Consider the following 25,313-nt stretch of genomic DNA (forward strand, 5'->3'; position numbering starts at 1 on the left):
AGGTAGTGTTTTGCTTAGGTCATAAATTCATCAAATATTTCTGAGTGCTTATCATGCCCCAGATAATGTAGGAATTGATTAGAAAACAAAACGGACAAAGTCCTGCCTCAGAAAGCTTTTTTTTTTTTTTTGATACTGAAGATTGAACCCAGGGGCACTCTACCACTGAGCCACATCCCTAGCCCTTTTTATATTTTATTTAGAGACAAGGTCTCCCTAAGTTGCTGAGGCTGGCTTTGGACTTGCAGTCCTCCTGCTGTACCCTCCTGAGCCACTGGGATTATAGGCATGTGCCACTACACCCAGCAGAAAGTTTATATTCTTAAACTTTTTTTGGGGGGGGAGATTTAATTGGATTTAATTGTGGATGTGAACATATTACATCGGGTACAAGTATGACATCTCTGGGAAAGCAGAAGTGGGACCCACATCACCTGCTGGGGAGCCAAGTGCTCCCAGGGAACAGGTTAATGCTGTGTGTGAAGTATCACTGGTGTCAGGGCTGCAGGCCACAGCTAGGTGGGTAGTGTGTGGAGGAGCACAGCATCCCCTCCAGCTCAACAAGGAGAGAAGAGCACTCCTCCTATTCCTATCATGCCATTCACCAAGGGCTGGGGGAGCCTGGCCTCTTGGCAGTCATGCCCAGTCCTTGCCCCTTGCTTAGTCTGGTCAGGGTGTGGGTGCTGCTTTTTGAAAAGGCAGTACAGCATGAGGTGGACCACATGGGTGGTCTCATCAGCACTCTTCCCCAGCATCTTTGTTAACTGCTCCAAGTCTCTCTGGATGTGCTGCTGCAGGAATCCTTTCGGGTCACTCAGTGGAGGCTTGATGATGTTTATCACAGCCTATACTTCAGGAGCAGCTTCAGCACCACAGAGCAGATGACAGGAGTGTTATCCCTGGCATCATCAAATGGCGAAAGAGACTTGATGTGTTTCCGGTGTCGGTGGGGAGCATCTCTCATGAGCTTCTGCACAACAAGTAGAGACAGAAGCCCATCAATCACACTCTTCTGAGGAGAAGTATTGTTTTTTAAGAACATAGTAGAAACCAGTTCCATGAAGAAACTATTGCACATCTGCTGGAATTGGGTGTGTTTCCCAATGGCCACCCTGTGCTCTTGGGAAACTGTCACAGAGAACTCCTCTGGCAGGCCAGTTAAACAGTAGGGGCAGGTCATCTGCCTAGAGATGAGCCAGATCTTGATGCAAGGCAGGCAGTACACATGGTCACAGGGCAAACACACAGGATCCTGAGCATCTCCCAGGCAGAAGGGGCATGGCCGCACTCCAAACCTGGCCAGACTCTTGCTGGCTTGCTCCTTGCACTCATAGAGTGGTCATCATAGCTACAAAAGGCCTGTGGGTCTTGAGATCGGAGTTCTCTTCATATTCTTAACCTTTTTAAAAAAAATATTTAGTTGTAAATGGATACAATACCTTTATTTTATTTTTATGTGATGCTGAGGATTGAACCCAATGCCTCACACAAGCATTGTATCACTGACCACAACCCCAGCCCACATTCTTACTTTTATAAAAAATAAACCCAGCAACCTGGGGGGCTGAGGAAAAAGGAGTGCAAGTTCAAGGCCAGCCTCAGCAATTTAATGAGACCTTCAGCTAAATAGCAAAACCGATGTCAAAGTTTAAATAAATAATAGGGCTGGGGATGTAACTCAGCAGTGAAGTGTGCCTGGGTTTAATCCCCAGTTTAAAAATATGCATTTAAAAATTGTCTATGTGTAAAATAAAAATTTTAAATAGTAAGCAAAGAGAACATCATAGTGACTGGCAAATAGTGCAAAAGAATAAATATCAGTTATAATTTGAAGATCTTCAACTGCTGTTCTCAAAGATTTGCTGGATGCCAAACAGTGGACCCATAGCTTTCACAGATTCTCATTTTTTCCTCACAACGTTGAGACAAGTACTGTTGTTAAACACACAAGGCTCAGAGACTAAGTAACTTGCCAAAAGTAAGCAAGACGTGGGCCAGGAATTATGCACCTGAAGCTTCTAAGCACTACACTGTATTGCAGCGACAGGAGAATAAGGCTGGATATTTGGAAACTCAGTAGTTGGACCTTAGGTCATCAGATTGATGAGTTCTTGGCTTGAGGGCACATCCTAAGCTTGGGATGTATACACCTACACCGGTAAGGAAGGACTTTAAAAGTCCCTGAAGCACAGGGGGTGAGCTTCATTGTGAGAGATGCCAATTTCCACCTAGAAGCTTCCTTTTTTCAACCTGCGTGATATTGAGGCCTGGGATACTTCCAGCCTAGGAGCTCTGGAAAATCAAACCATCAAGCTGAGCACAGTGAGGAATGCCTGAAATCCCAGCGGCTCAGGAGGCTGAGGCTGGAGGATCTCAAATTCAAAGCCAGCCTCAGCAACCCATCATTATTTACAACCATAATGCACCAATAAAAGTATGTAAAAAAAAAAACCAAAAATAAATCCAGTCTTAGCAATTTAGTGAGGTCTTAAGCAATTTAGTGAGACTCAAAAAAAATTTTTTTAAAAAGGGCTGAGGATGTGGCTTAGTGCTTAAGTGCTTAATTATTATATTAATAATAATAATATATTATTATTATTCCCTAGAATAATAATAATTTTAAAAATCAAACTATCAAGATTATCTGGTCGTCTAAACCATGTTTACTGAGGGCTTTCTCCAAGCAGGTCACTGTTCTGGGAGGAATTAGTCGCTGGCGTTTTAGAGTAGGGTGGTGGGCCTCAAGAAAGCAGGACACGGCTGGGGTTGTGGCTCAGTGGTAGAGCGTTCTCCAAGAACGTGCAAGGCCCTGGGTTCAATCCTCAGCACCACATAAAAATAATAAAATCAAGGTATTGCGTCCAGCTAAAACTAAAAAGTAAAATTTAGGGGCTGGGGATGTGGCTCAAGCAGTAGCGCGCTCGCCTGGCATGTGTGCGGCCCGGGTTCCATCCTCAGCACCACATACAAACAAAAGATGTGTCCGCCGATAACTAAAAAATAAATATTAAAAAAAAAAAAAAAAAAAAAGTAAAATTTAGGGGAAAAAAAAAGAAAGCAGAGGGACAAGACTTAGAGACTGATTGAATTGTTGAAAGGACAATTCAATTCGGGTGTGACTGAAGAATCCTATTCGAGCTTCAACCAGAAACTCACGTTTCAAGGACTAGGAACCCTGGAGGGAGGATATGGCTGGAGCCAAGCAGCGGCTTGTGTAGGATCACACTTCTTGGAACCAAACTTAACGAAACCTGGCTCCCATAGAGGGTCCTTTCACTCTTTCAAACGCTTATATTTGCAACATTTTACAACAAGCACAGGTCAGTTTTTAAAAAATTATTATTATTTTTAAATTGTTGTTGTTTTTAATATTTATTTTTTAGTTTTCAGCGGACACAACATCTTTTTTGTATGTGGTGCTGAGGATCGAACCCAGGCCGCACGCATGCCAGGCGAGCGCGCTACCGCTTGAGCCACATCCCCAGCCCCAGTTTTTAAATTACATATGCACTTATACAGGTGTGTGGTCTTGTTTGTTTTTGTTTTTTTAACTACACAAAACCGAAAACAAACTCGCATCGCTCGCGGGCGGCGCCTCCAGTTAGCCACCCGCCTCCTCAGCAGTCTCTGTCCAGAGCTCCGCCCGCTGCGGTCCGGAAGCTCGGCCTCCGCCGGGGTCGCGGGGAAAACCCGGAACGGAACATCGAGTCGAGCCGGAGCTGCGGCGCGTGCGCGAAAGGCGCAGCAGGCGCGAGCTCCCGGGCGGTCCCCGAGGCGCGGATTGGCGCCCGCGCGCGCCCCGGAGGCCCGCGAGGTGCCCGCCCGGGTGCGGGATGGCGGCCAGCCTGTGGATGGGAGACGTGAGTGAGGACGGCCGCCCCGGCTCCGAGAAGGAGGAATCTCGGTGTCCCGAGGGAGGAGGATATAGGGGGAGGGGACCTCGGTTCCTGACATGGTGGAAGTGAACGGGAGGAGGGTTCCCTTTGATGACACCGAACCGGTTCCAGCGTCAGAGTGAAGGGGCTAAGTCCTGGGGGAGGGGGGAAGCCGTCCTGGGGCCCCTCCTGGGTACCTGGGAGGGAAAGGGAGGTTCTTTGGGGGAACAGAAGGAGCGGGACCCAAGGGTTGAAGCTTGGTTCTAGGCGTGCAGTGATGGGGCTCCTGACTCCTCGGGCAGTTTGAAGTGAAGGAGTCAAGAGTTGAGACCTACGTCTGCAGAGGAGGGCCCCGTGCCCTGCATCAGCCTGCGGCTTGCAGGTAGGGGCCCTGTGCCCCGGGATGGGCAGCTGGACGCGGGCCTGAGCAGCGTCGCTCTTGTTTTTATGTAGCTGGAACCCTACATGGATGAGAACTTCATTTCTAGAGCCTTTGCCACCATGGGGGAGACCGTGATGAGCGTCAAAATTATCCGAAACCGCCTTACTGGGTACTTCTCTCTTCATCTTCCTAGTTTTGCAACTGTCATTCAGGGGAATGTAGACATCACAGAAAGGGCTCGTCACCACCTCTGATAGTAGTTTACAATGTTATAAAAACTAACATTTGGGGGCATATTGAGTGGAAGTATAACATATTGTTTAAGAACAGGATGCTGAAGCCAGACTGGGTTTGAAAACTATTTCTGCCATGTGACCTTGAATAAGTATTTGTTTACCATGTCTCATTCACAAGGTAATGAAATTGAGTGTGAAATATGAGAGTAATATTAGAATTTACCTCATAGGTGAGGACTAAATTAGTTAATTGATATTTCGCATTTAGAACAATGTCTGGCTTATGGTATAAGCTCAGTAAGTATGGATGGATTATGACTTGCTACATAATAAAGACTTTCATTCATTATCTGTTTAAAATCACAAATACCTCTGAGCTGAGTACTTTTATAAAAGAAGATCATTAATTGTGTTAAAGTGACAGCTTTTTTTATTTGTGCATGTAGTACTGGGGGTGGAACCCAGGGCCTCTGGTATGTTAGGCAAGCTCTCTACCACTGAGCTACACTCCCAGCCCCTAATGTAGCTATTAAATGACAAAGCAGGGCTCAAATACAAGTCTGTCCTCAAAACTCCTGAGTGTCCCTTAACTCTTTTTTTTCCCCCTTTTTTCTTTTACTCTCTCTCTCTCTCTCTTTTTGTTGTTTTTATTATACTGAGAATTGAACTCAGGGTCTCATACATGCTAGACAAGCACTGAGATACATCCCCAGCTCTTTTTTCTTATATTTTGATACAGGATCTTGCTAAATTGATGAGATTGGCCTTGAACTTGCAATCTTCCTGCTACAGCCTCCTGAATACCTGGGATCACAAGCATGTGCCACCTTACCAGTTGTCTCTTAATTCTTATGCTAGTCATTAAAAATATACATTTAGCCAAGCACAGTAATCCCAGTGACTTTAGAGGCTAAAGCAAGAGGTTCACAAGTTCAAACCCAGCTTCAGCAACTTAGCAAGGCCCTGTCTCAAAAATAAAAAGGGCTGGGGATGTGGCTTAGTGGTAAAGCATTTCTGGGTTCAAACCCCGTTCCCCCCCCCCCAAAAAAAAAAAAAAAAAAAAAAAAACCCACCCATGTATATACACACACACACACACACACACACATATAATTTATAAAGATACTACTATAGGGCTGGGGCTATAGCTCAGTTGATAGAGTGCCTGCCTCCTATGCACAAGGCCCTGGGTTCATTCTCCAGCACGGCCAAAAAGGAAACCAAAAAAATTTATTACCACAAGCTACAGTGGCACATGCCTATGATCCCAGTAACTGGGGAGGCTGAGGCAGGAGGATCAGAAATTCAAGGGCCTCTGCAATTCAGCAAGACCCTGTCTCAAAATAAAAGGATTGGGGATATACCTCAGAGGTAGAAAGTTCCTGGGTTCGATCCCCAGTACTACAAAACAAAAACATTACCCAAGGACACATTTTCTGACTGGGAGATCATGCTGGCCTGAACATTTCTGTTCCTGATTTTATAAACAGAAAACCCCAGATAATCAGCTACTGGTATGAAAGTTCATTCTGTAACACTTTCTGCTTTTAAAAAATTTTTCCTCACATTTTAGCTTTTGTTTGCCACAAGATTTGAAACTATCTTTTCTTACCAGTAATTGCTAAACTGTTACTTATGGTGGTACCTGTGGACACATTTTATTTATATCCTGCCTCACTTGACAAAGGCTTTGAAATGGCTTAGAAAAATACTGTATAATAAATAAATGTAAATTTTAAAAATGAAGACCAGAAAAAATAAGGTAAAAATGTAACACCCAAGTAAAAACAATATGCAATAAAGCATAGTGCTGCTGCAGTAGCACAGACCTTAAATCCAAGAATTCAAAGGCAGAGGGGAAGTTCAAGGCCAGCCATAGCAATTTAACAAGGCCCTCAGCAACATAGTGAGGCTCTAAGATGAAAATTTAAAGGGCTGGGGATGTGGCTCAGTGGTTAAGTGCCCCTGGGTTAAATTGTTAAATCCTTAGTGCAAAAAAAAGAGAGAGAGAGAGAGATCTTCCCCTAAGACCTGGCAAGTCCTGGCCTACTTATTTCCCCAAGAGAAAGGATGACATGTATATTTTTATTACAAAAAAAATAGACCTTGGGGCTAGGCTGGGACTCAGCAGTAGTTCACTTGCCTGGAATATGTGAGGCACTGGGTTTGTTTCTCAGCACCACATATAAATAAATAAAATAAAAGTCTACCAACAATTAAAAAAAAAAAAGACCTTGAGCTGGGTGCAGTGGTGCACACCTGTAATCCCAGCAGCTTGGGAGTCTGAGGCAGGAGGATCTAGAGTTCAAAGCCAGCCTCAGCAATGTGCTAAACAACTCATTGAGACCCTGTCTCTAAATAAAATACAAAATAGAGCTAGGGATATGGCTCAGTGGTGGAGTGCCCCTGAGTTCAACCCACCCCCCAAAAAAAGACCTTGAAAAAGAATGTTCAGAGGAGCTATGTGACAACAGCCAAAAACTGAAAATAGCCCAGGTATCCATGAAAAAAGAAAAGTATGTATCAGAGCACTCAGTGATTGCCTTTGAATGGCTGGGTTATTGGTGATTTTATTTTCTTTGTACTTTTTTTTTTTTGGGGGGGGGGGTGGGTACCAGGAATTGAACTCAGGGGCACTCAACCACTGAACCACATCCCCAGCCCAATTTTTGTATTTTCTTAGAGATAGGGTCTCACTGAATTGCTTAGCGTTTTGTTGTTGCTGAGGCTGGCTTTGAACTCTCAACTCCTATCTCAGTCTCCCCGAGCTGCTGAAATTACAGGATACACCACCGTGCCAGCCAGGCAAGCACTCTTTCTTTTTTGTGCCAGGGATTAAACCCATGGGCACTTAACCATTCCTGAGCCACATCCCCAGCTGTTTTTCTTTTTTTTTTCTTATTTTTTAAATTTGTTCTAGTTAGTTATACATGACTCATTTTTAAATTTTGTTTAATGTTTTTACTATTTTTTTTTCAGTTGGTGATCGACCTTTTTTAGGGGTACCAGGATTGAATTTAGGGGCACTTGACCACTAAGCCACATCCCCAGCCCTAGTTTGTATTTTATTTAGAAACAGGGTCTTACTGAGTTGCTTAGGGCCTCACAGTTGCTGAGGCTGACTTTGAACTTCCCATCCTCCTGCCTCAGCTTCTGAGCTGCTGGGATTACAGGCATGCGCCTCTGCACCCTGCTCCATGATGGACCTTTTTATTTATTTATTTTTAATTATTCTTTTTAAAATATTTTTTTAGTTGTAGTTGGACACAATACCTTTATTTAATTTATTTACTTTTATGTGGTGCTGAGAATCCAACCCAGAGCCTTGCACATGCTAGGCAAGCACTCTACTGAGCCACAACCCCAGCCCTGGACTTTTTATTCATTTGTTTATATGCTGTGCTGAGAATCGAACCCAGTGACTCAAACATGTGAGACAAGCACTCTTCCACTGAGCCCTAGCCCCAACTCCTTTTTAATTTTTTATTTAGAGACAGGGTCTCCCTGAGTTGCTTAGAGCCTTGCAAAATTGCTGAGACTGGCTATGAACTCTCCATCCTCCTGCTTCAGGCTCCTGAGCCAGTGGGATTACAGGTATACGCCACTGTGCCTGGCCAAACACTCTTTAATTTTACTGTTTTTTTCGTGTTTTTGTTTTGTTTTGTGACACTTTACCATTGAGCTACATCCCCAGCACTTTTTATTCTATATTCTAAGACAGGATCTAGCTAAATTGCTGAGGCTGGCCTTGAACTTCTGATTCTCCTTCCTGAGAATTACTAGTCACTGGGATTGCAGGCATGTACCACTGCATCTGGCCCTTTAACATTACTTTTTTTGTTGTTTGTTTAAGTACTGGGAATTGAATTCAGAGACACTCAACCTACATCCCCAGCCCTATTTTTTATTTAAAGTCAGGGTCTCACTAAGTTGCTAAGCGCCTCACAGTTGCTAAAGCTGGCTATGAACTCATGCTCCTCCTGACTCAGCTTCCCAGGCCACCGGGTTAACATTAACTTTTTAAGGAAGTAAGGGTAGTTTTCTCATATCATGTTCTACATTTTGGATTCATTTACTTATGTAGTAATTTACCAGTTCTATCTCTAATATTTTTTGCAAACAGATGTTAAATCTAAAGCTTGATTGAATTACATTAAATATTTTTGGCAAGAGTACTTTACCAGTGATATAGTATATAAATAAATCTTTACCCAGTGAGTCTGGGACTCTCCAGATTAGCAGTCCTTATATTTAGGTTTGTAAGTTATTTCCTAACTGGAATATTGCGAACAACAGAAACTGGGTTCTGCCAGGCGCAGTGGCACATGTCTATAATCCTAGCAGCTGGGGAGGCTGAAGCAGGAGGATCTCGATTTCAAAACCAGCTTCAGTAAAAAGTGAGGCTGTAAGCAACTCAGTGAGACCCTATCTCTAAATTAAATACAAAATAGGGCTGGAGATGTGGCTCAGTGGTTGAGTGCCCCTGAGTTTAATCCCCGATACCCAGAAAAAAAACAAAACAAAAAACTTGAGGACTGGAGATGTGGCTTAAGCGGTAGCGTGCTCTCCTGGCATGCATGCAGCCTGGGTTCGATCCTCAGCACCACATACAAAAAATAAATAAATAAATAAAGATGTTGGGTCTGCCGAAAACTAAAAAATAAATAATTCTCTCTCTCTCTCTCTCTCTTTAAAAAAAACAGCAAAAAAACTTGAGTTCTGATTAGAAAATCATTTCTCTTTTCCTTCAGGCTAAGACTCATGGATATTTTGAACCCATTAAGTCCGAAGTTTTCAATTCTGTGACTATTTCAATGAAATTGACGTACATGCATTAAAATACGTCAGAATTCATAATATAGAGATTATTATGTGTTATTATATTGTTAATCATTGTATTCTGATTATTAAACAACTATTTATGTAATATATATAAAAAATAAGGTGTTTTTGTTTTGTTTTGTTTTTTGGTGGTGCTGGGGATTGAACTCAGGGCCTTATGCATGCAAGGCAAGCACTCTACCAACTGAGCTTAAACCTAATATTTAAGTTTTTATAGGTGTTCCACTTCTGGACAGTGTAATAAAATGAGTTAACCATTCTCTCTCTCTGCTTTCTTTCCAGGATCCCAGCTGGCTACTGCTTTGTAGAATTTGCAGATTTGGCCACAGCTGAGAAGTGTTTGCATAAAATTAATGGGAAACCCCTTCCAGGAGCGACACCTGTAAGGACATTTAGATAATGATAATATTGCCATTTTCATTGTCATTGATTACCACCATCTATTGAAGCCCTACTGTATACTTGCCTCGTTTTATTTAATCCCACAACAACCCTGTGTAGCAGGCATTGTTATCTTTGACATAAGAGGAAACTGAAGCTCAGGGAAGTAAATAACATACCCAGGGGAACACAGATAGTGAGTGCAGAGCCAGGATTCAGACTGAAGATTGGTTGCTTCCAAAACCTTTGCCCTTTCCACTCTGCATCACTGCCTCCTATGACAGAAGACTTGAAACTCTAGGTCTTTTGCCTGAGAAACTAGAATAGGCTGGCAGCAGCAGGAACCCATTTCAAGAGAGTTGCATTCTGCTCTTCCCACAGTTACTTAGCTTACAGCTGCTGCACCAGCTGCCACACCTGGGCTCATAGAACCATGGAGCTGGCAGTGCCCTTAACGGTCATCCGTGCAACCCCCCTCATTTTATACAGGAGAAAAGGCTGAGGCTTAGAGAGGGGGAGATGTTTTGGCCAAGGTAACTTATTTAAGTTTTTTTCAAATATTGTTTGACTGTTGAAACACCTTTCTTTTGTTTTAGTTTGCTTGTTTTTAAATTTCTAGGCAAAACGTTTTAAACTGAACTATGCCACTTATGGGAAACAACCAGATAATAGGTAAGTACAGAGCAATCCCAATGTAGCTTCAAGGCCTACCACAGGGGTGAGATGTGGCAATGTGCCAATGATTGCCAGAAGGAGGATGGGGAACCAAATTTGGCTGCCTGCACTTTGCCCGCTCCTGAGGGAAGACACACTTCCACTTCCCATTGGTGGACCTTCCTAGGGTGCATCTTGTCACAGCCATGTCTTTTCCCTGCAGTGGTAGAACACTTGCCTAACATGCTGAAGGCCCTGGGTTTGATCCAGGAGGCAGGGGGTTTTTCTGTATCTGGTCCCTCCCCAGTCTTCTACTTTGTTACTGTCCACATTATTGAGGTTTATTCAGTAAGAATACACCTGTGATAGCAACATAAATTGATTGGCATTTCAGGTTGCTATTTGAAAGTTTTAAAACAATGTATTAAAAGCTTTAAAAAGCTTTGTACCCATTGATCCTGTATTCCTGCTTTTCACAGTTTATCCAAGAGTGTGTGCAAAGAGTAGCCTTGAAAGTGTTCATTGAGCTGGGTACAATGGTGCGTGCCTATAATCCCAGCAGTTTGGGAGGCTGAGGCAGGAGGATCACAGGTTCAAAGCCAGCCTCAGCAACTTAGAAAGGCCTTGTCCCTAAATAAAATATTAAAAGAGGGGCTGGGGATGTGGCTGGGCTGGGGATGTGGCTCAAGCGGTAGCGCACTTGCCTGGCATGCGTGCAGCCTGGGTTCGATCCTCAGCACCACATAGAAACAAAGATGTTGTGTTGTGTCTGCCAAAAACTAAAAAATAAATATTAAAATTCTCAAAAAAAAAAATTAAAAAGAGGGGCTGGGGTTGTAGCTCAGTGGTAGAGCACTTGCCTAGCACATGTGAGGCACTGGGTTCAACCCTCAGCACCACATAAAAATAAATAAGGTATTTATATATACATACATATATGTATATATGTATATGTATGTATATTAAAAGGGGCTGAGGATGGGGCTAAGTGATTAAGTGCCCCTGGGTTCAATCTCCATTACCAAAACAAACAAAGTCATGTTGCGGAATATTGATTTATCAAGAGGTTGTCAATACATGCAGTTTTGTTGTTGTTGTTGCTATTGTTGTTGTTTTCTTGGTACTGGGGATTGAACCAGGGGCACTTGACCACTGAGTCATATCCCAGCCCTGTTTTGTATTTTATTTAGAGACAGGGTCTACTGAGTTGCTAAGCACCTTGCCATTGCTGAGGCTGGCTTTGAATTCACAATCCTCCTTCCTTAGCCTCCCGAGCCACTGGGATTACAGGTGTGCACCACCGTGACCAGCACAGTTTTTGGTAATTTTTGTTTTGTTTTTAGAGATAGAGTCTCACCATGTTTTCCAGGCTGGCCTCAAACTTCTGGGCTCATGTAATCTCCTGTCTCAGCTTTCTGAGTTCCTTGGGATGTAAGTGCATATCATTGCACTTAGTTGTTGGTGATATGTCAAAACTAAATGGGGTAGAAACAAAACAGTTTAGGCTCGGTGTGGTGGTACGTGCCTATAAACCCAGCAACTCAGGAGGCTGAAGCAGGAAGATTGCAAGTTTGAGGCCAGCCTCAGCAATTTATGATCCCGAAGCAATTTATCAAGGCCCTATCTCAAAATAAAATGGGCTGGAGACAGTCACAGTTGCAAATTCCTGTAATCTCACAAAGGAGGATCACAAGTTCAAAGGCAGTCCCAGTAACTTAGCCTATATACCCTGTGTCAAAATAAAAAGAATGGGGATGTGGCTCAGTGGTTAAGCACCCTTGGGTTCAATCACCAATACGCAGGGGGAAAAAAAAAGAGTACTGGGGATATAGCTCAGTAGTAAAGCACCCTTGGTTTTAATCCCCAGTACAAAAAAAAAAAAAAAAGAAGAAGAAGCCATAGAAAAAAGAAAAGTATTTATCAGAGCACTCATAGTGATTGCTTTTGAATGGCTGGGTTATTGGTGATTTTATTTTCTTTGTACTTTTTTTATGGGGGTGTGGGTACCGGGGATTGAACTCAGGGGCACTCAACCACTGAGCCACATCCCCAGCCCTATTTTTGTATTTTATTTAGAGATAGGGTCTCACCGAGTTGTTTAACACCTCGCTTTTGCTGAGGCTGTCTTTGAACTTGTGATCCTCCTGCCTCAGCCTCCCAAGCCATAGAGATTACAGGTGTGCACCATAGAGTGACCCTCAATCCCCACCCCCACAGTAGCTTGGATTACAAGTATGTACCACTACCCCCTGGCTTCTATTCCTTAACATTTGATTTTAAAATGTGGAATGCACACAGAATGTCCAGTTTCTTTCAAAAAAGTTTCTCTTTTGAGTTTTTCAGAGATGTACCTCTGACCTGTTCCTCCATCTATATGTATATAATACTTGAAAACTTGAAACTAGACAGGCCTGTGTAGTAATCGAGAAATTCAAGGCAGGGGGCTGTTTCCCTAATTCTTCTGCCAGAACTGTAATGAAAAAGATTAGAACCTGGGTAAGCCTAGAATGCATGAGACCCTGGGTTTGTTCCCTAGTCCTGGGGAAGGTGGGTGGGGACATTGTTAAGTCCACCCATCAGATGTGTTTCCCAAGAGGCCCTGAAGAAGTTTATCAGGAATGTGCCAAAAGAGCTCTGCAAAGCAGGGCTTTTACTCTTTATCACTGATTCTTGTTCTCTCCTTAGCCCTGAGTACTCCCTCTTTGTGGGGGACCTAACCCCAGATGTGGATGATGGCATGCTGTATGAATTCTTCGTCAAAGTATACCCCTCCTGTCGGGGAGGCAAGGTGGTTTTGGACCAGACAGGCGTGTCTAAGTAAGGCTTTATCTGTAACTGATTCTGTTTTGAAATTCTCCTCTGGGGCAAGTGTTAGCATGTTGCTTCAGAGCAGAGGCTCTGCAGCCAAATTGGTTTGAATCCTAGCTCCAATACTGGCAAGGGACTATGAAGTAAAAAGCAAGCCTCTCTGCCCCTATTTTCTTGTCTGTAAAGTGGAACTAATAGTATCTCGTATAGAATTGTTATAAGGATAACTAATAAAGGATATAAGTAAGTCATATAGGAAATGCTCTGTGGATGTTTGCTGTTGTATTTATTATTTTTACTGAGCCTTTCAGTGTAGTTAGAAGTTTTCACTTCAGAAAGTGAAAAACAGCCAGGTGCAGTGTTACATGCCTATAATCCTGGCAATGAAGGAGACTGAGGCAGGAGGATCACAAGTTAAAAGCCAGCCTTAGCAACTGCGAGAGGCTCTAAGCAACTCAGCAAATCTGGTTCTAAATAAAAAATAAAAAGGGCTGGGGGTGTGATTCAGTGGTAAAGCACCCCTGGGTTAAATCTCTAGAAACCACCCCCCAAAAAAAAATAATTAATTAATTTTAAAATGTAAAAAATGAATAGAAAGGGGAAAACTTCAAGAAAGGCTTTTTTTTTTTTTTTTTTTTTTTTAATGGCAGTGCTGCATATATGAGGCAAGCACTCTACCACTGAGCCACACCCCAGCCCAAACAGGCTTATTGTTGATTAGCATAGTACTTACAAGCACAAGCTTTGGAAGTCTGACACATGTGGATTTGAATTATGCTTCTACTATGTATAACTTTGGCTACCTCTTCAGTAAAATGGTGGATACTATCTTATGTGATTGTTGGACAGATTGATGAGATTACTTAGGAAAAATACTCAATACAGTGCCTGGGAAATAATTAGTGATCAATAAATGTTACCTATCTCTAGTTCATTCCCCAACAAGAACATGAGCTCAGGAGAGCAGAAACCAAGTCTCTGTGACTGCTGCATCCACACAATACCAAACATACAAAGACTCTGGAAATATTTGTGGAGTGGACTTCTTCAACTGTTATTATTACTGCTACTACTATAATTATAGTGATAATAATAATTTATTATTTTCCAGTAGATTAGGAAGGATGCTCTTATCTGAGAAGGAGTCCCACGGGTGAAGGTATTAAGAATGGTCAACTGATGGGCTGGGGATGTGGTTCAAGCGGTAGTGCGCTTGCCTGGCATGCGTGCGGCCCAGGTTCGATCCTCAGCAACACATACAAACAAAGATGTTGTGTCCGCCAAAAACTAAAAAAATAAATATTAAAAAAACAAAAAACAATGGTCAACTGAAAGTAGGAATTCCTGCAGATTTCAAGGTTGTCCAGTGCTTGAATCTGGCACTATTCTGTGGATACCTCCACTACTGGGACTTGTCCTTTCCCAGATCGATGAATTCTTTTCCTCAATCCTGCCTACCTCTAACTCTTCCCTCTTTTCTATGCCTCCGTTCTTAAAACTTCATCACATTTGTGACCTAAAGAGTGTATTGGGTTTTTTTCCCCCTGCAGGGGTTATGGTTTTGTGAAATTCACAGATGAACTGGAACAGAAACGAGCCCTGACGGAGTGCCAGGGAGCAGTAGGACTGGGGTCAAAACCTGTGCGGCTGAGTGTGGCAATTCCTAAAGCGTGAGTCCGGTAGGGAGGGCTGAGGGCCCTAGACTCATCCCACCCACATTCCTTATCTGTTTGCCGACAGTCAGGTATGGGACTCCCACTTGGACGGGAGGCTGCAAGAAGGCTGACTTTAAGTCATGATTACCAAACATCTGCCTTTGGGCAGGTGGGTGCTGGGTATTAGAGATGAACTACTATAACCTCAACCCTTCAGAGGTTGAAGACAGGTATAACTGGGGGAGGCAGATATATTCAGATGTTTCTGGTAGCAATACTGTAAAAGCTGGCTATACTTGTCCAATGTTCCTTTTCTTCGCTCAGTGGTGCTGCTATTGAGAATTTATAAGAATTGAGCAGAAGGAAAAAAGTTGCTTCCAGTGTGAGCTATATTTATGTTAATGAAACCTGCAAACCTCCTATGAATGTCCCTTGCTGTGGATATGGCTAAGAATGAATTCTAAACCCCTTATAGACTATTATATATGTCACTATTAGATTTGTCATGGTAGGTAGAAAACCTTTTCTGCCTTTTCTAGGTAGAAAATCCTTTCCTAACAAGTCCCAGAAGTTTTTTTATTTGTTTGTTGGTACTAGGGATTGAACTCAGGGACACTCAGTCACTGAGCCACATCCCCAGCCCTATTGTGTATTTTATTTAGAGACAGGGTCTCTCACTGAGTTGTTTAGTGCCTTGCTTTTTGCTGAGGTTTGCTTGGAACTCGTAATCCTCCTGCATCAGCCTCCCGAGAGATTGGGATTACAGGCTTGCACCACTGCCCAGCTCAAGGAGATTTCTTGAGCAAATGTAAGACAGCCTTTCTCTGATTAGCGTCTTTCACTATTTAACCAAGGTAACGATTCTCAACTGGGGGCAGTTTTACCCCTAAAGGGATATTGGCAACATATACAGATACTTTGGTTACCTCAATTAGAATGGCATCTAGTGTGTAGCAGCTAGGATTGCTGCTAAACATCCTACAATAACTGTGTGTTATTATTATTTTATTTTTTATTTTTTTGGTAGGGATTGAACTGAGTTGCCTAAGGCCTTGCTAAGTTGCTGAGGCTGGCTTTATTTATTTATTTTTTAAAATATTTATTTTTCAGTTGTAGTTGGACACAATACCTTTATTTTATTTATTTATTTTTATGTTGTGCTGAGGATCCAACCCAGGGCCCCGCACATGCTAGGTGAGCACTCTACCTCTGAGCCACAACCCCAGCCCCTGAGGCTGGCTTTAACTAACTTGAGATTTTTTTTGCCTCAGTCTCCAAAACTGCTGGGAATAACTGTTTTTTTAAAGTGATTTGGGAATTCTTTGTGTTTTAACTATGTTTAATACATTGAATGATACCAGGTATGGTGGCACATGCCTGTAATCCCATTTGTTTGGAAGGCTGACACAGGAGGATCGCAAGTTCAAAGGCAGCCTCAGCAACTCAGCGAGGCCTTAAGCTACTCAATGAGACCCTGTCTCTAAGTAAAATATTTTTTAAAAGGGGCTGGAGAATGTGGCTCAGTAGTAAAGCACCTCTGGATTCAATCCCTGGTACCTCGACCCCCCAAAAAAAATAATACATTAAATGAAGATCAACCTGAGTGATTTTTTTTTTTTAGTTGTAGATGGACACAACATCTTTATTTATTTTTATGTGGTGCTGAGGATCAAACCCAGGGCCTCACATGTGCAAGGCAGGTGTTCTACCACTGAGCTACAGCCCCAGCCCCAACCTGAGTGATTTCCCCAGGGTACTCTATGTAGTTATATCCCTAACCCCCTCCCCCTTTTTTTTTTTTTTTTGAGTCAGGGTCTTACTAAGTTTCTTATGGTCTTCCTATCTTGGCCTCCCAAATAGCTGGAATTAAAGGCATGTGCCACCACACCAGCTAGCAAAATTTTTAAAAGAGAAAAATTTCCTCGTAATTACATTACTCCAAAATTATTATAATTTCAGCCAGGTGTGGTAGTGCATTCCTGTAATACCAGTGACCTGGGAACCTCAGACAGGAAGATCAGAAGTCTGTCAGGATCAGTCTGGGCTACTTAATGAAACCCTGTCTCAAAATGAAAAATAAAGGCGGTGGTACACACCTGTAATCCCAGCAATTCAGGAGGCTGAGGCAGAAGGATCACAAGTTCAAAGTCAGCCTCAGCAGCTTAGCGAGGTCCTGAAAAACTTAGCAAGACCCTCCCTCAAAATAAAAAGAGCTGGGAATGTGGCCTAGTCGCTAAGCACCCCAGATTTAATCCCCAGTACCAAAAAAAAGAGGGCTACAGGATAGAGTTGTGGCTGAGCTCAACACCACATAAAAATAAATACATAAATGAAATAAAGATATTGTACCACAAAAAAAAAATTTTAAATAACTATAAAACTTCTTTATATGATTTTTACAAGACTCAGTTTACATAGCATAGATTTTCTTTTTTTTCCTTTTTTGGCGGTGCTGTGACCCAGAGCCTCACACATGCTAGGTAAGCATCCCACTACTGAGCCACATACCCAGCCCCTTTATTTTTTTATTTTGAGAAAGGATATCACTAAATTACACAGACTAACCTTAAACTTGTTATTCTCCTGAGTAGCTGGGATTACAGGTATGTGCTACTACATCTAGCTCAACCCTTCATTTTTTAAATTATAAGAGCGATGCAGGTATAATGGTGAAAAAAAAAAGTGTTCATTGGGTTTGTTTTCCAGTTTACTTAGTACATACACTTTTTCATATGGTTGTAAAATCATCATTATATATTTATGTGGTGAGCTGTGCTGGGTATTGAACCTAGAACCCCATATTGCTAAGCACACTCTATATTGAATAACCCCAGACAATAATGTTTTTTTGTTTGTTTGTTTGTTTTGTTTTGTTTAAGAAAGAGAGAGAGAGAATATCTTTTTTTGTAGATGGACACAACACAATGCCTTTATTTTTTTTTTTTTATGTGGTGCTGAGAATTGAACCTGGGTCCCGCCTGTGCTAGGTGAGCGTTCTACCGCTGAGCCACAATCCCAGCCCCAACAATAATTTTTTTTTTTTTTTAAGAAGGAAATGGCTTGATCTTTATAATGGTCCTATAAAGCAGTTTTTTTTTTTTTTTTTTTTTTAAGAGAGAGAGAATTTTTAATATTTATTTTCGACGGACACAACATCCCTGTTTGTATGTGGTGCTGAGGATCGAACCCAGGCCGCACGCATGCCGGGCGAGCGCGCTACCACTTGAGCCACATCCCCAGCCCCAACAATAATGTTTTAAAATAAAATGCAGAATAGAGTTGGGGATATAGCTCAGTGGTAGAGTGCTTGTCCTGCATGTAGGAGACCCTGAGTTCCATCCCTATCACTACAAATATAAATAAATAATTAAACTTCAGGATATGTTTCCCCTCACCTCCCAGGACTGGTAATTGAACCCAGGGTCTTGGACATGGTAGATAAGCGCTTTACCACTGAGTTACATCCCCTTTTTTTGTTTGTTTGTTTTCTTCAACAGGGTTTCACTAAGTTGCCCAGCCTCCCAAGTAGCTGGGATTACAGGCATACACCTCTATACCAGACTTTGAATATTCTTTCATGGTACATTCTGTCCAGGAATTCTTCTGATGTATACCAGTTTGATATCTTATCATTTGTTCAGTCAGTATTTACCGAGTCCCTGCAACTACATAGGTCCAGTCCTAGACTTTGGAGATATAGCTATAAACAAGGGAAACAAAGAGGTTTTAATCTGTTCTATCTATTACTTGTTTGATATTGTTGTCAGTGATTGGTACCTGCCTAAGGGGAGGTGCCCTAAAACCCTGGGAATGAGGGTGACCAGAGTTCTTTTTGAGAATTTGACTATAACAGCTGTATGTAAAGAAACAGAACAGAAATGTCTTAATTGTCTGGTGAAGACAAAATCAGATCCAGGCTAGGGAGACTGTACCTTCAATTTCCTTAACAAGTCAGAAGAGTGGCAGATATCCTTGAAATCATGAAAGGTGAATCAGAGATGAATAGCAGGAGTGTCCAACCTAATGCTGGGCAGGGAGCAGCAGTCTGCCAGTATACTTCATTGAACCATGTCTCTAGAGGGGAATTGCTTCAGGCTAGGTCTCAAGCAGTCAGACGTGGAGTCCACCTGACACCTCTGGCTAAGTCCCGCTGACCAAGCAGACATTGAACTCGCAAGGAATAGCATTTGTAGTTCCTATAATAGGGATTTATTTGTATAGTATTCAGCTTCTGCTTATGGCTTGGTTACCCATCTAGCTTGACTATAGAGAGAAAATGAGGACATCCATTATATGAACCCTTATGAATCTCCTTACAAACCAACCAGTGGCATGATGTGGTTAGCTTCTGTCTCCTTCATGTTTGTTGGCACTTATAAGACACTCTGGGGCTGGAGTTGTAGCTCAGTGGTAGTGAACTTGCCTCCCAAGTGTGAGGCACTGGGCCTGATCCTAGCACCACATAAAAACAAAGGTATTGAGTCCATATACAATTTAAAATTAAAAAAAAAAGCAAAAGACACTCTGGAGCCCTTCAGAGAACAATGAATGGAAACACTGCCACATACTGAGCTTGAGTTATGTTGTTGTGATTCTTCTCATCTAGGATCACTGGTAAGAACCCTAGGATCACTGGTAAGAACCCAGACCTCTTTCATGTGCCTGTTCACATAAGGTTTATATGTCACTGCAGGCAATAGATTCTTTGTGGTCTTGGCATTCTGACTTTGGTTAGTAGCAACTATGGCTACTATGCACTGAGAAGGAAAAAGCTTTACACCAACACTGGGCTTCAACCCTGATTGATAAATGCAAGATGTAGAAGACAAGTTGTGAGCTTGTCAGAGCAGGTGCTGTTTGTAATGGTGTAACATTAGAAGTGTAACTCTTAAATAAGAGTTAAATGTGGCTCCAGACCGAAGCATAGCCTTCAGAAATCACTCAGCTTTTTAGAGATTTGATATCCTCATCTATATAATGGGAATAATAAATAACAGATCTATTTTAGGGCCGTGCAAGACTTAAATTAGGTGACCATAGATGAACAATGATTATTACAAAACCAGAGTAACTACTTAAATAGATGGCACAGTATCTGTGGATGTAGCTCACTGTAGAGCTCATGCTTAGCATATGCAAAGCCTTGAATTTGATCCCCAGCACACACACGCATACACACACCAAAAAAAAAAAGATCACCCTAATGAACCATAGTGATAAGACTACTGGAATACTGTTTGTTTTGTTTTGGTGTTTCATGGGAAATGTGGTGGCACATACCTATAATCCCAGTGGCTCAGGAGATTGAGGCAAGAGGATCTCCAGCTCAGAGCCAACCTCAACAACTTAATGAGGCCCTAAACAACTAATGAGACCCTGTCTTAAAATTAAAAAAAAAAAAAAAAAAAAAAAAAAACTCTGTAGTTTGAAATACTTCTTAGATCATCCTAAATCCAGATTCTCTAGCCATGTTACCTGACTTTTGTAGCTGGCAGAAAAAAAAAAAAAATAATAATAATAATAACCTCCCAAGATCTTGAGAAGGGAGAGAAAAATTGGTCTTGACTTTGATAAGGGAGACAAACCTAACCATTAGGAACTATCTTAAATACATGGGTTCTGGAGACAGACTGCCTGAATTTGAATCTCTTACTAGCTGTGTGACTATGGACCAATTATTTAATCTCTATACTCAGTTCCTAATCTGAAAGTAGGAATAACTTATACTAATTGCACAGGGTTATTGTGAGGATTAAATGAGTTAATCTGCATAAAGCATTTAGAACAGTCCCTGGTCACATAGGAAATGTTACATAAATGTCTGCTTATATTTGTTTTTATTTCTTCATTTAAGGAGCCGTGTAAAGCCAGTGGAATATAGCCAGATGTATAGTTACAGCTATAACCAGTATTACCAACAGTACCAGAACTACTATGCCCAGTGGGGCTATGACCAGAACACAGGCAGCTACAGCTACAGTTACCCCCAATATGGCTACACCCAGAGCACCATGCAGGTAACTGATTTGGTAAAGCAGCCACTCTTGGGTTACTTTTCTCCTCTAGAAATGGGTCAATCTCCAGGATGGGATTAGTAACAGGGCTTAGCTTTCACAAAAAGTGGGAAAGCTAAAGTGACCCAATTTTTATTAAAAACAAGCCACTATGCCCACAGGCTAGGATTTCATCATGTTCATCTCTTCCCTTTCTGGTCTCTTGACAGACATATGAAGAAGTTGGAGATGATGCATTGGAAGGTAAGAAAGAGTTTATTCATTCATTCCTCTGTCAAGGGTTATCATGTGATTGCTTTATGGTTGGCATTGTACTTGAGCTAGATTCTGAGGAATGCAAGGTAAAGTCTGCTCTGGAGGAATTTACATTCTTCTGAGAAAGCCAGACACATACATGATAATGGCAAAGCGTGAAGCCAGAGGTGTGAGTGCAGATCCCTTGGAAAATGTCCACACAATTCGGTAGTTTTTCAAATAGTCACAAAGTTGTGCATCCACTACTACTGGTTCCAGAACATTTTCTCATCCCTAAAAGAAACCCTGCAACCATTAGCAGTCACTCTGTATACCCCTCTTCCAGCCCCTGAAAACCACTCGTATACTTTTTGTCTGGACTTTCTTTGGGGCGGGGTTACTAGGGGTTGAACCTAGAAGTGCTATACCACTGAGCCACATCCCAACCCTTTTTATTATTTATCTTTTTTTGAGACAGGATTTTGCTAAATTTGTTAGGGCCTAAATTGCTGAGGCTAGCCTTGGATTTACAGTCCTCCTGCCTCAACCTTGAGAATAGCTGGGATTAGAGGTATGCACCACCACATCAAGCTTCTAGGAGTTTTAAATAAATAGAATCATATGTAATATATGATCCCTTTTGAATAGCATCTTTCACTTAGCATAGTGTTTTCAAGGGTCATTTGCATTGTAATCTTTCAGGACTTCATTTCTTTGGGGACCAAACAATATTCCATGCATTTTGTTTAGCCATTCACCAATTGATAGTCATTTGGGTTGTTTTCACCTTGGGCTGTTATGAGTAGTGCTATTATAAATATTCATGGATGAGCTTCGGTGTGAATAAAGACAAGTTTTCATTTATTTACTTATTTTTAGTTGTATATGGATTCAATGCCTGTATTTGTTTTTATGTGGTATTAGGATGGAACCCAGTGCCTCACACTTGCAAGGCAAGTGCTCTACCACTGAGCTACAACTCCAGCCAAGTTTTCATTTCTTTTAGGTACATATCTAGGAGTAGATTATTTGGTGGACTGTTTAACCAGTTATTTTGCCAAACTTCCATATTACCTGCCACGTTTTATATTCCTTCCAACATGTTTGATATTCCAATTTCCCCACATCCTCATTGGCACTTGGTCTTTTTCATTCTAAGTGCCTGGGTTTGCAGGGTATCTCATTGTGTTTTTTTTTTAAGATTTTTTTTATACATTGATTTTATTTATTTATTTTTATGTGGTGCTGAGGATTGAACCCAGGGCCTCGCACCTACGAGGCGAGTGCTCTACCACTGAACCACAACCCCAGCCCATCATTGTGGTTTTGATTTGCTGATTACTAATAGTGTTGATCATCTTTTCATATGCTTTTATTGGTCATTTGTTTATCTTTGGAAAAATGTCTACTTAGCCTTTGCCCATTTTTTAATTGGTTTGTCTTTATTGTTGAGTTACTAGAGTTAGAGTCTTTATATCTTATTCTGGATAGTATTCTCTTGTCACATGTATGACTTGCAAATATTTTCTCCCATTTCATAGGTTATTTTTTCACTTTATTGACAGTCTTTTTTCCCCCACAGTATTGGGAATCAAACTCAAGGGTACTCTACCACTGAGGTACATCCTCAGCCCTTTTTTGTCAGGGTGCAGGTACTCCCTAAATTGCTGAGGTTGGCTGGCCTCAAACCTGCAATCCTGCTGCTTCAGCTTTCCAAGTAATGGGGATTATAGCATGCATCTTGACCATAATTCTTTTTTTCTTTTTAATTTGTTGTTGTTGTTGTTGTTGTAGATGGACAGCATATCTTTATTTTGTTTATTTTTATGTGGTCCTGAGGATGGAACCCAGTGCCTCATATATACAAGGCAAGCACTCTGCCACTAAGCTACGGCCCCAGCCCTTAGGCCATAATTCTTTTATCAGACATTTGTCAGTTCTTTGAGATGGCACTTTGGACACAGCAACTGTGTATGTGGTGCTGGGGATCAGACCCCAGGCTTTTGCACATTGTGAGACAAGCACTTAACTACTGAGCTATACCCTTGGCCCAACTAAATGCTGTTGTTGTTTTGAGGGGGGTACTGGGGATTGAATTCTACCACTGAGCCACATCTCCAGGCCCCCCCCCCTTTTTTTCAGTTGTAGTTGGACACAATACCTTTATTTCATTTATTTATTTTTTATGTGTTGCTGATCCTCATACATGCTAGGTAGGCGCTCTACCACTGAGCCACAATCCCAGCCCTCCCCAACCCTATTTTAGAAACAGGGTCTCACCGAGTTGCTTAATACCTCACTGTTGGCTGAGGCTGGCTTTGAACGCGCAATCCTCCTGCCTCTCAGCCTCCCTAGCCACTGGGATTACAGGCATGCACCACTGCGCCTGGCCAACTCAGTGATTTTTTAAAATATTTATTTATTTTTGGGTTGAGGCACAACCCCAACCCAAAATTAGTGATTTTGACCAGATTTTTCAAGCCCAAATTTGAAATGAGGACCAGACGAGAAAATCCAGGGCATGATTACTAGATATAGGTGTATCTTTTTTTTAAGTATTTGCATTTATTCTTTTAAAATGTTTATTTTTTAGTTGGACACAATGTCTTTATTTTACTTTATTTGGTGCTGAGGTTCGGACCCCATGCCCCATGCATGCTAGGTAAGCGCTCTACCTCTGAGCCACAACCCCAGCCCCTAGTTGTAGCTTTTAATGAATATGCAAGAAAAAACAAACCCCATTATAGGTATTATATTCTAAGAACATTATAATTTTCATCCTGGCGATCTTGCCCCTCCAAGAGGCCTAGGAGTAGGAAACTGGGTCCAGATCCCTTGTAGTTGTGCCTTAGTCTGCCCTGACCCCATCCTTGCTTTTCCCCCCAGATCCCATGCCACAGCTGGATGTGACTGAGGCCAACAAGGAGTTCATGGAACAGAGTGAGGAGCTGTACGATGCACTGATGGACTGCCACTGGCAGCCCCTGGACACGGTGTCTTCAGAGATCCCTGCCATGATGTAACCAGGACAAAGGACAAGTCAGGATGGACTGACTTAAAAAAAGTGAAAACATTTACTTTTGGAAATGATTTGTAAGATTTTAATGACTTATTAAGATTATTACTACTTCTGCAACTCTGCTGCCTCTTACTTGGTAGTGAACTATGAGTGTGAAAACCAAGAGACCAACTGTTCAACAAGGCTCAAATATTTTGTTGAACTAGTCATTTGCCCAAGTAGTATGTTTACACTCAAACTCCTGGACAAAGGGCAGTTTGGGGTCAACAAGTGGATCATGAGATTCATTTACTAAATCCTGGTTTATAAGCCATTCTCAGGCATCTAAATTCCTTGGGTCAGAATTTATGGAGTTTCTGCTGTGTCAGCAATATTCAAGGCTACCAGGTAAGCTAGGAAAGGTGACTCACTGAAGAGGAACTTATTGGTAGAAGTGATCCCAGCTTCTCTAGAGCCAAGGCAGGATTGTAAATTCAAAACCAGTCTAAGCAAAATTGCTATATTAAAAAGAAATTAAGAGGGTGGGGGCACTGGGGTGATAGAGTGCTCTCCTAGCACTGGAGAGGCCCTGGGTTTGGTTTCATTTCTTAGCACCACATAAACAAAAAAATAATTTTTAAAATATATTTTAGTTGTAGATGGACACAATATTTTTATGTGGTACTGGGACTGAACCCAGAGCCTCACACATGCAAGGCAAGCACTCTACCACTGAGCTACAACCCTAGTCCTAAAAAATAAAGCTGGGCGTGGAGCAAACACCTGTAATTCCCACAACTCTGGATTCTGAGGCAGGAGGATTAAAAGTTGGGAGACCAGCCTCATCAAGTTTGTACTTGTCTCAAAGTGCAGGGGATATAGCTCAATGGCAAAGTGCCCCTTGATCCAATCCTGCCCTCCCCACCTCCCAAAATGCAGTGGCTGGGCCTAGAAAGCTCAAAATCTGAAACTTGCCCCAATAATTAGTGTTTCCAAGTAGCCTGAGCAAAGTATGTTTAAAGACATTACTAATTGGGCATGGTGGCACTCACCTATATCCCATCAACTAGCTTAGTATGGTGGTGCACACCTGTGATCCCATCAACTGAGGCCAGAAGATTAAGAGAATCTAATACAGGGAGCCAGATACAGTGTAATCCCAGTGGCCTGAGAGACTAAGAATCATAATTTCCAAGCCAGCCTCAGCCACAGCTAAACAACTCAGTGAGGTGCT

The 25,313-nt window shown here is 42.0% G+C and overlaps 1 protein-coding gene across 2 annotated transcripts; it reads left to right on the forward strand.

The window, feature by feature from the left end:
* Positions 1–3,724: 3,724 nt before the first annotated feature.
* On the forward strand, positions 3,725–24,217 carry Trnau1ap (tRNA selenocysteine 1 associated protein 1). 2 transcript variants are annotated; one of them, XM_027937501.2, is made up of 9 exons: positions 3,726–3,860; positions 4,329–4,426; positions 9,618–9,717; positions 10,336–10,388; positions 13,056–13,187; positions 14,729–14,848; positions 20,688–20,850; positions 21,057–21,090; positions 23,968–24,217. In XM_027937501.2, the coding sequence occupies exons 1-9, from the start codon at positions 3,834–3,836 to the stop codon at positions 24,102–24,104; spliced, it is 864 nt and encodes a 287-aa protein (XP_027793302.1). In that variant the 5' UTR covers positions 3,726–3,833; the 3' UTR covers positions 24,105–24,217. The 2 variants fall into 2 exon arrangements, with proteins under 2 accessions (XP_027793303.1, XP_027793302.1); XM_027937502.2 differs by lacking the exon at positions 14,729–14,848 and having other exon boundaries at positions 3,725–3,860.
* The last annotated feature ends 1,096 nt before the right edge of the window (positions 24,218–25,313 follow it).

The sequence above is a fragment of the Marmota flaviventris genome, chromosome 10 (genome assembly GCF_047511675.1).
Source record: "Marmota flaviventris isolate mMarFla1 chromosome 10, mMarFla1.hap1, whole genome shotgun sequence".
In the NCBI taxonomy this organism is placed as follows: Eukaryota; Metazoa; Chordata; class Mammalia; order Rodentia; family Sciuridae; genus Marmota; species Marmota flaviventris.

Excerpts from the sequence above, each read along its gene's own strand:
- Trnau1ap (XM_027937501.2), top strand. The coding sequence starts at position 3,834 with ATGGCGGCCAGCCTGTGGATGGGAGAC. Across the intron at positions 9,718-10,335 it reads CCCTTCCAGGAGCGACACCT|GCAAAACGTTTTAAACTGAA; the intron begins GTAAGGACATTT and ends TTAAATTTCTAG. Across the intron at positions 13,188-14,728 it reads GACCAGACAGGCGTGTCTAA|GGGTTATGGTTTTGTGAAAT; the intron begins GTAAGGCTTTAT and ends TTCCCCCTGCAG.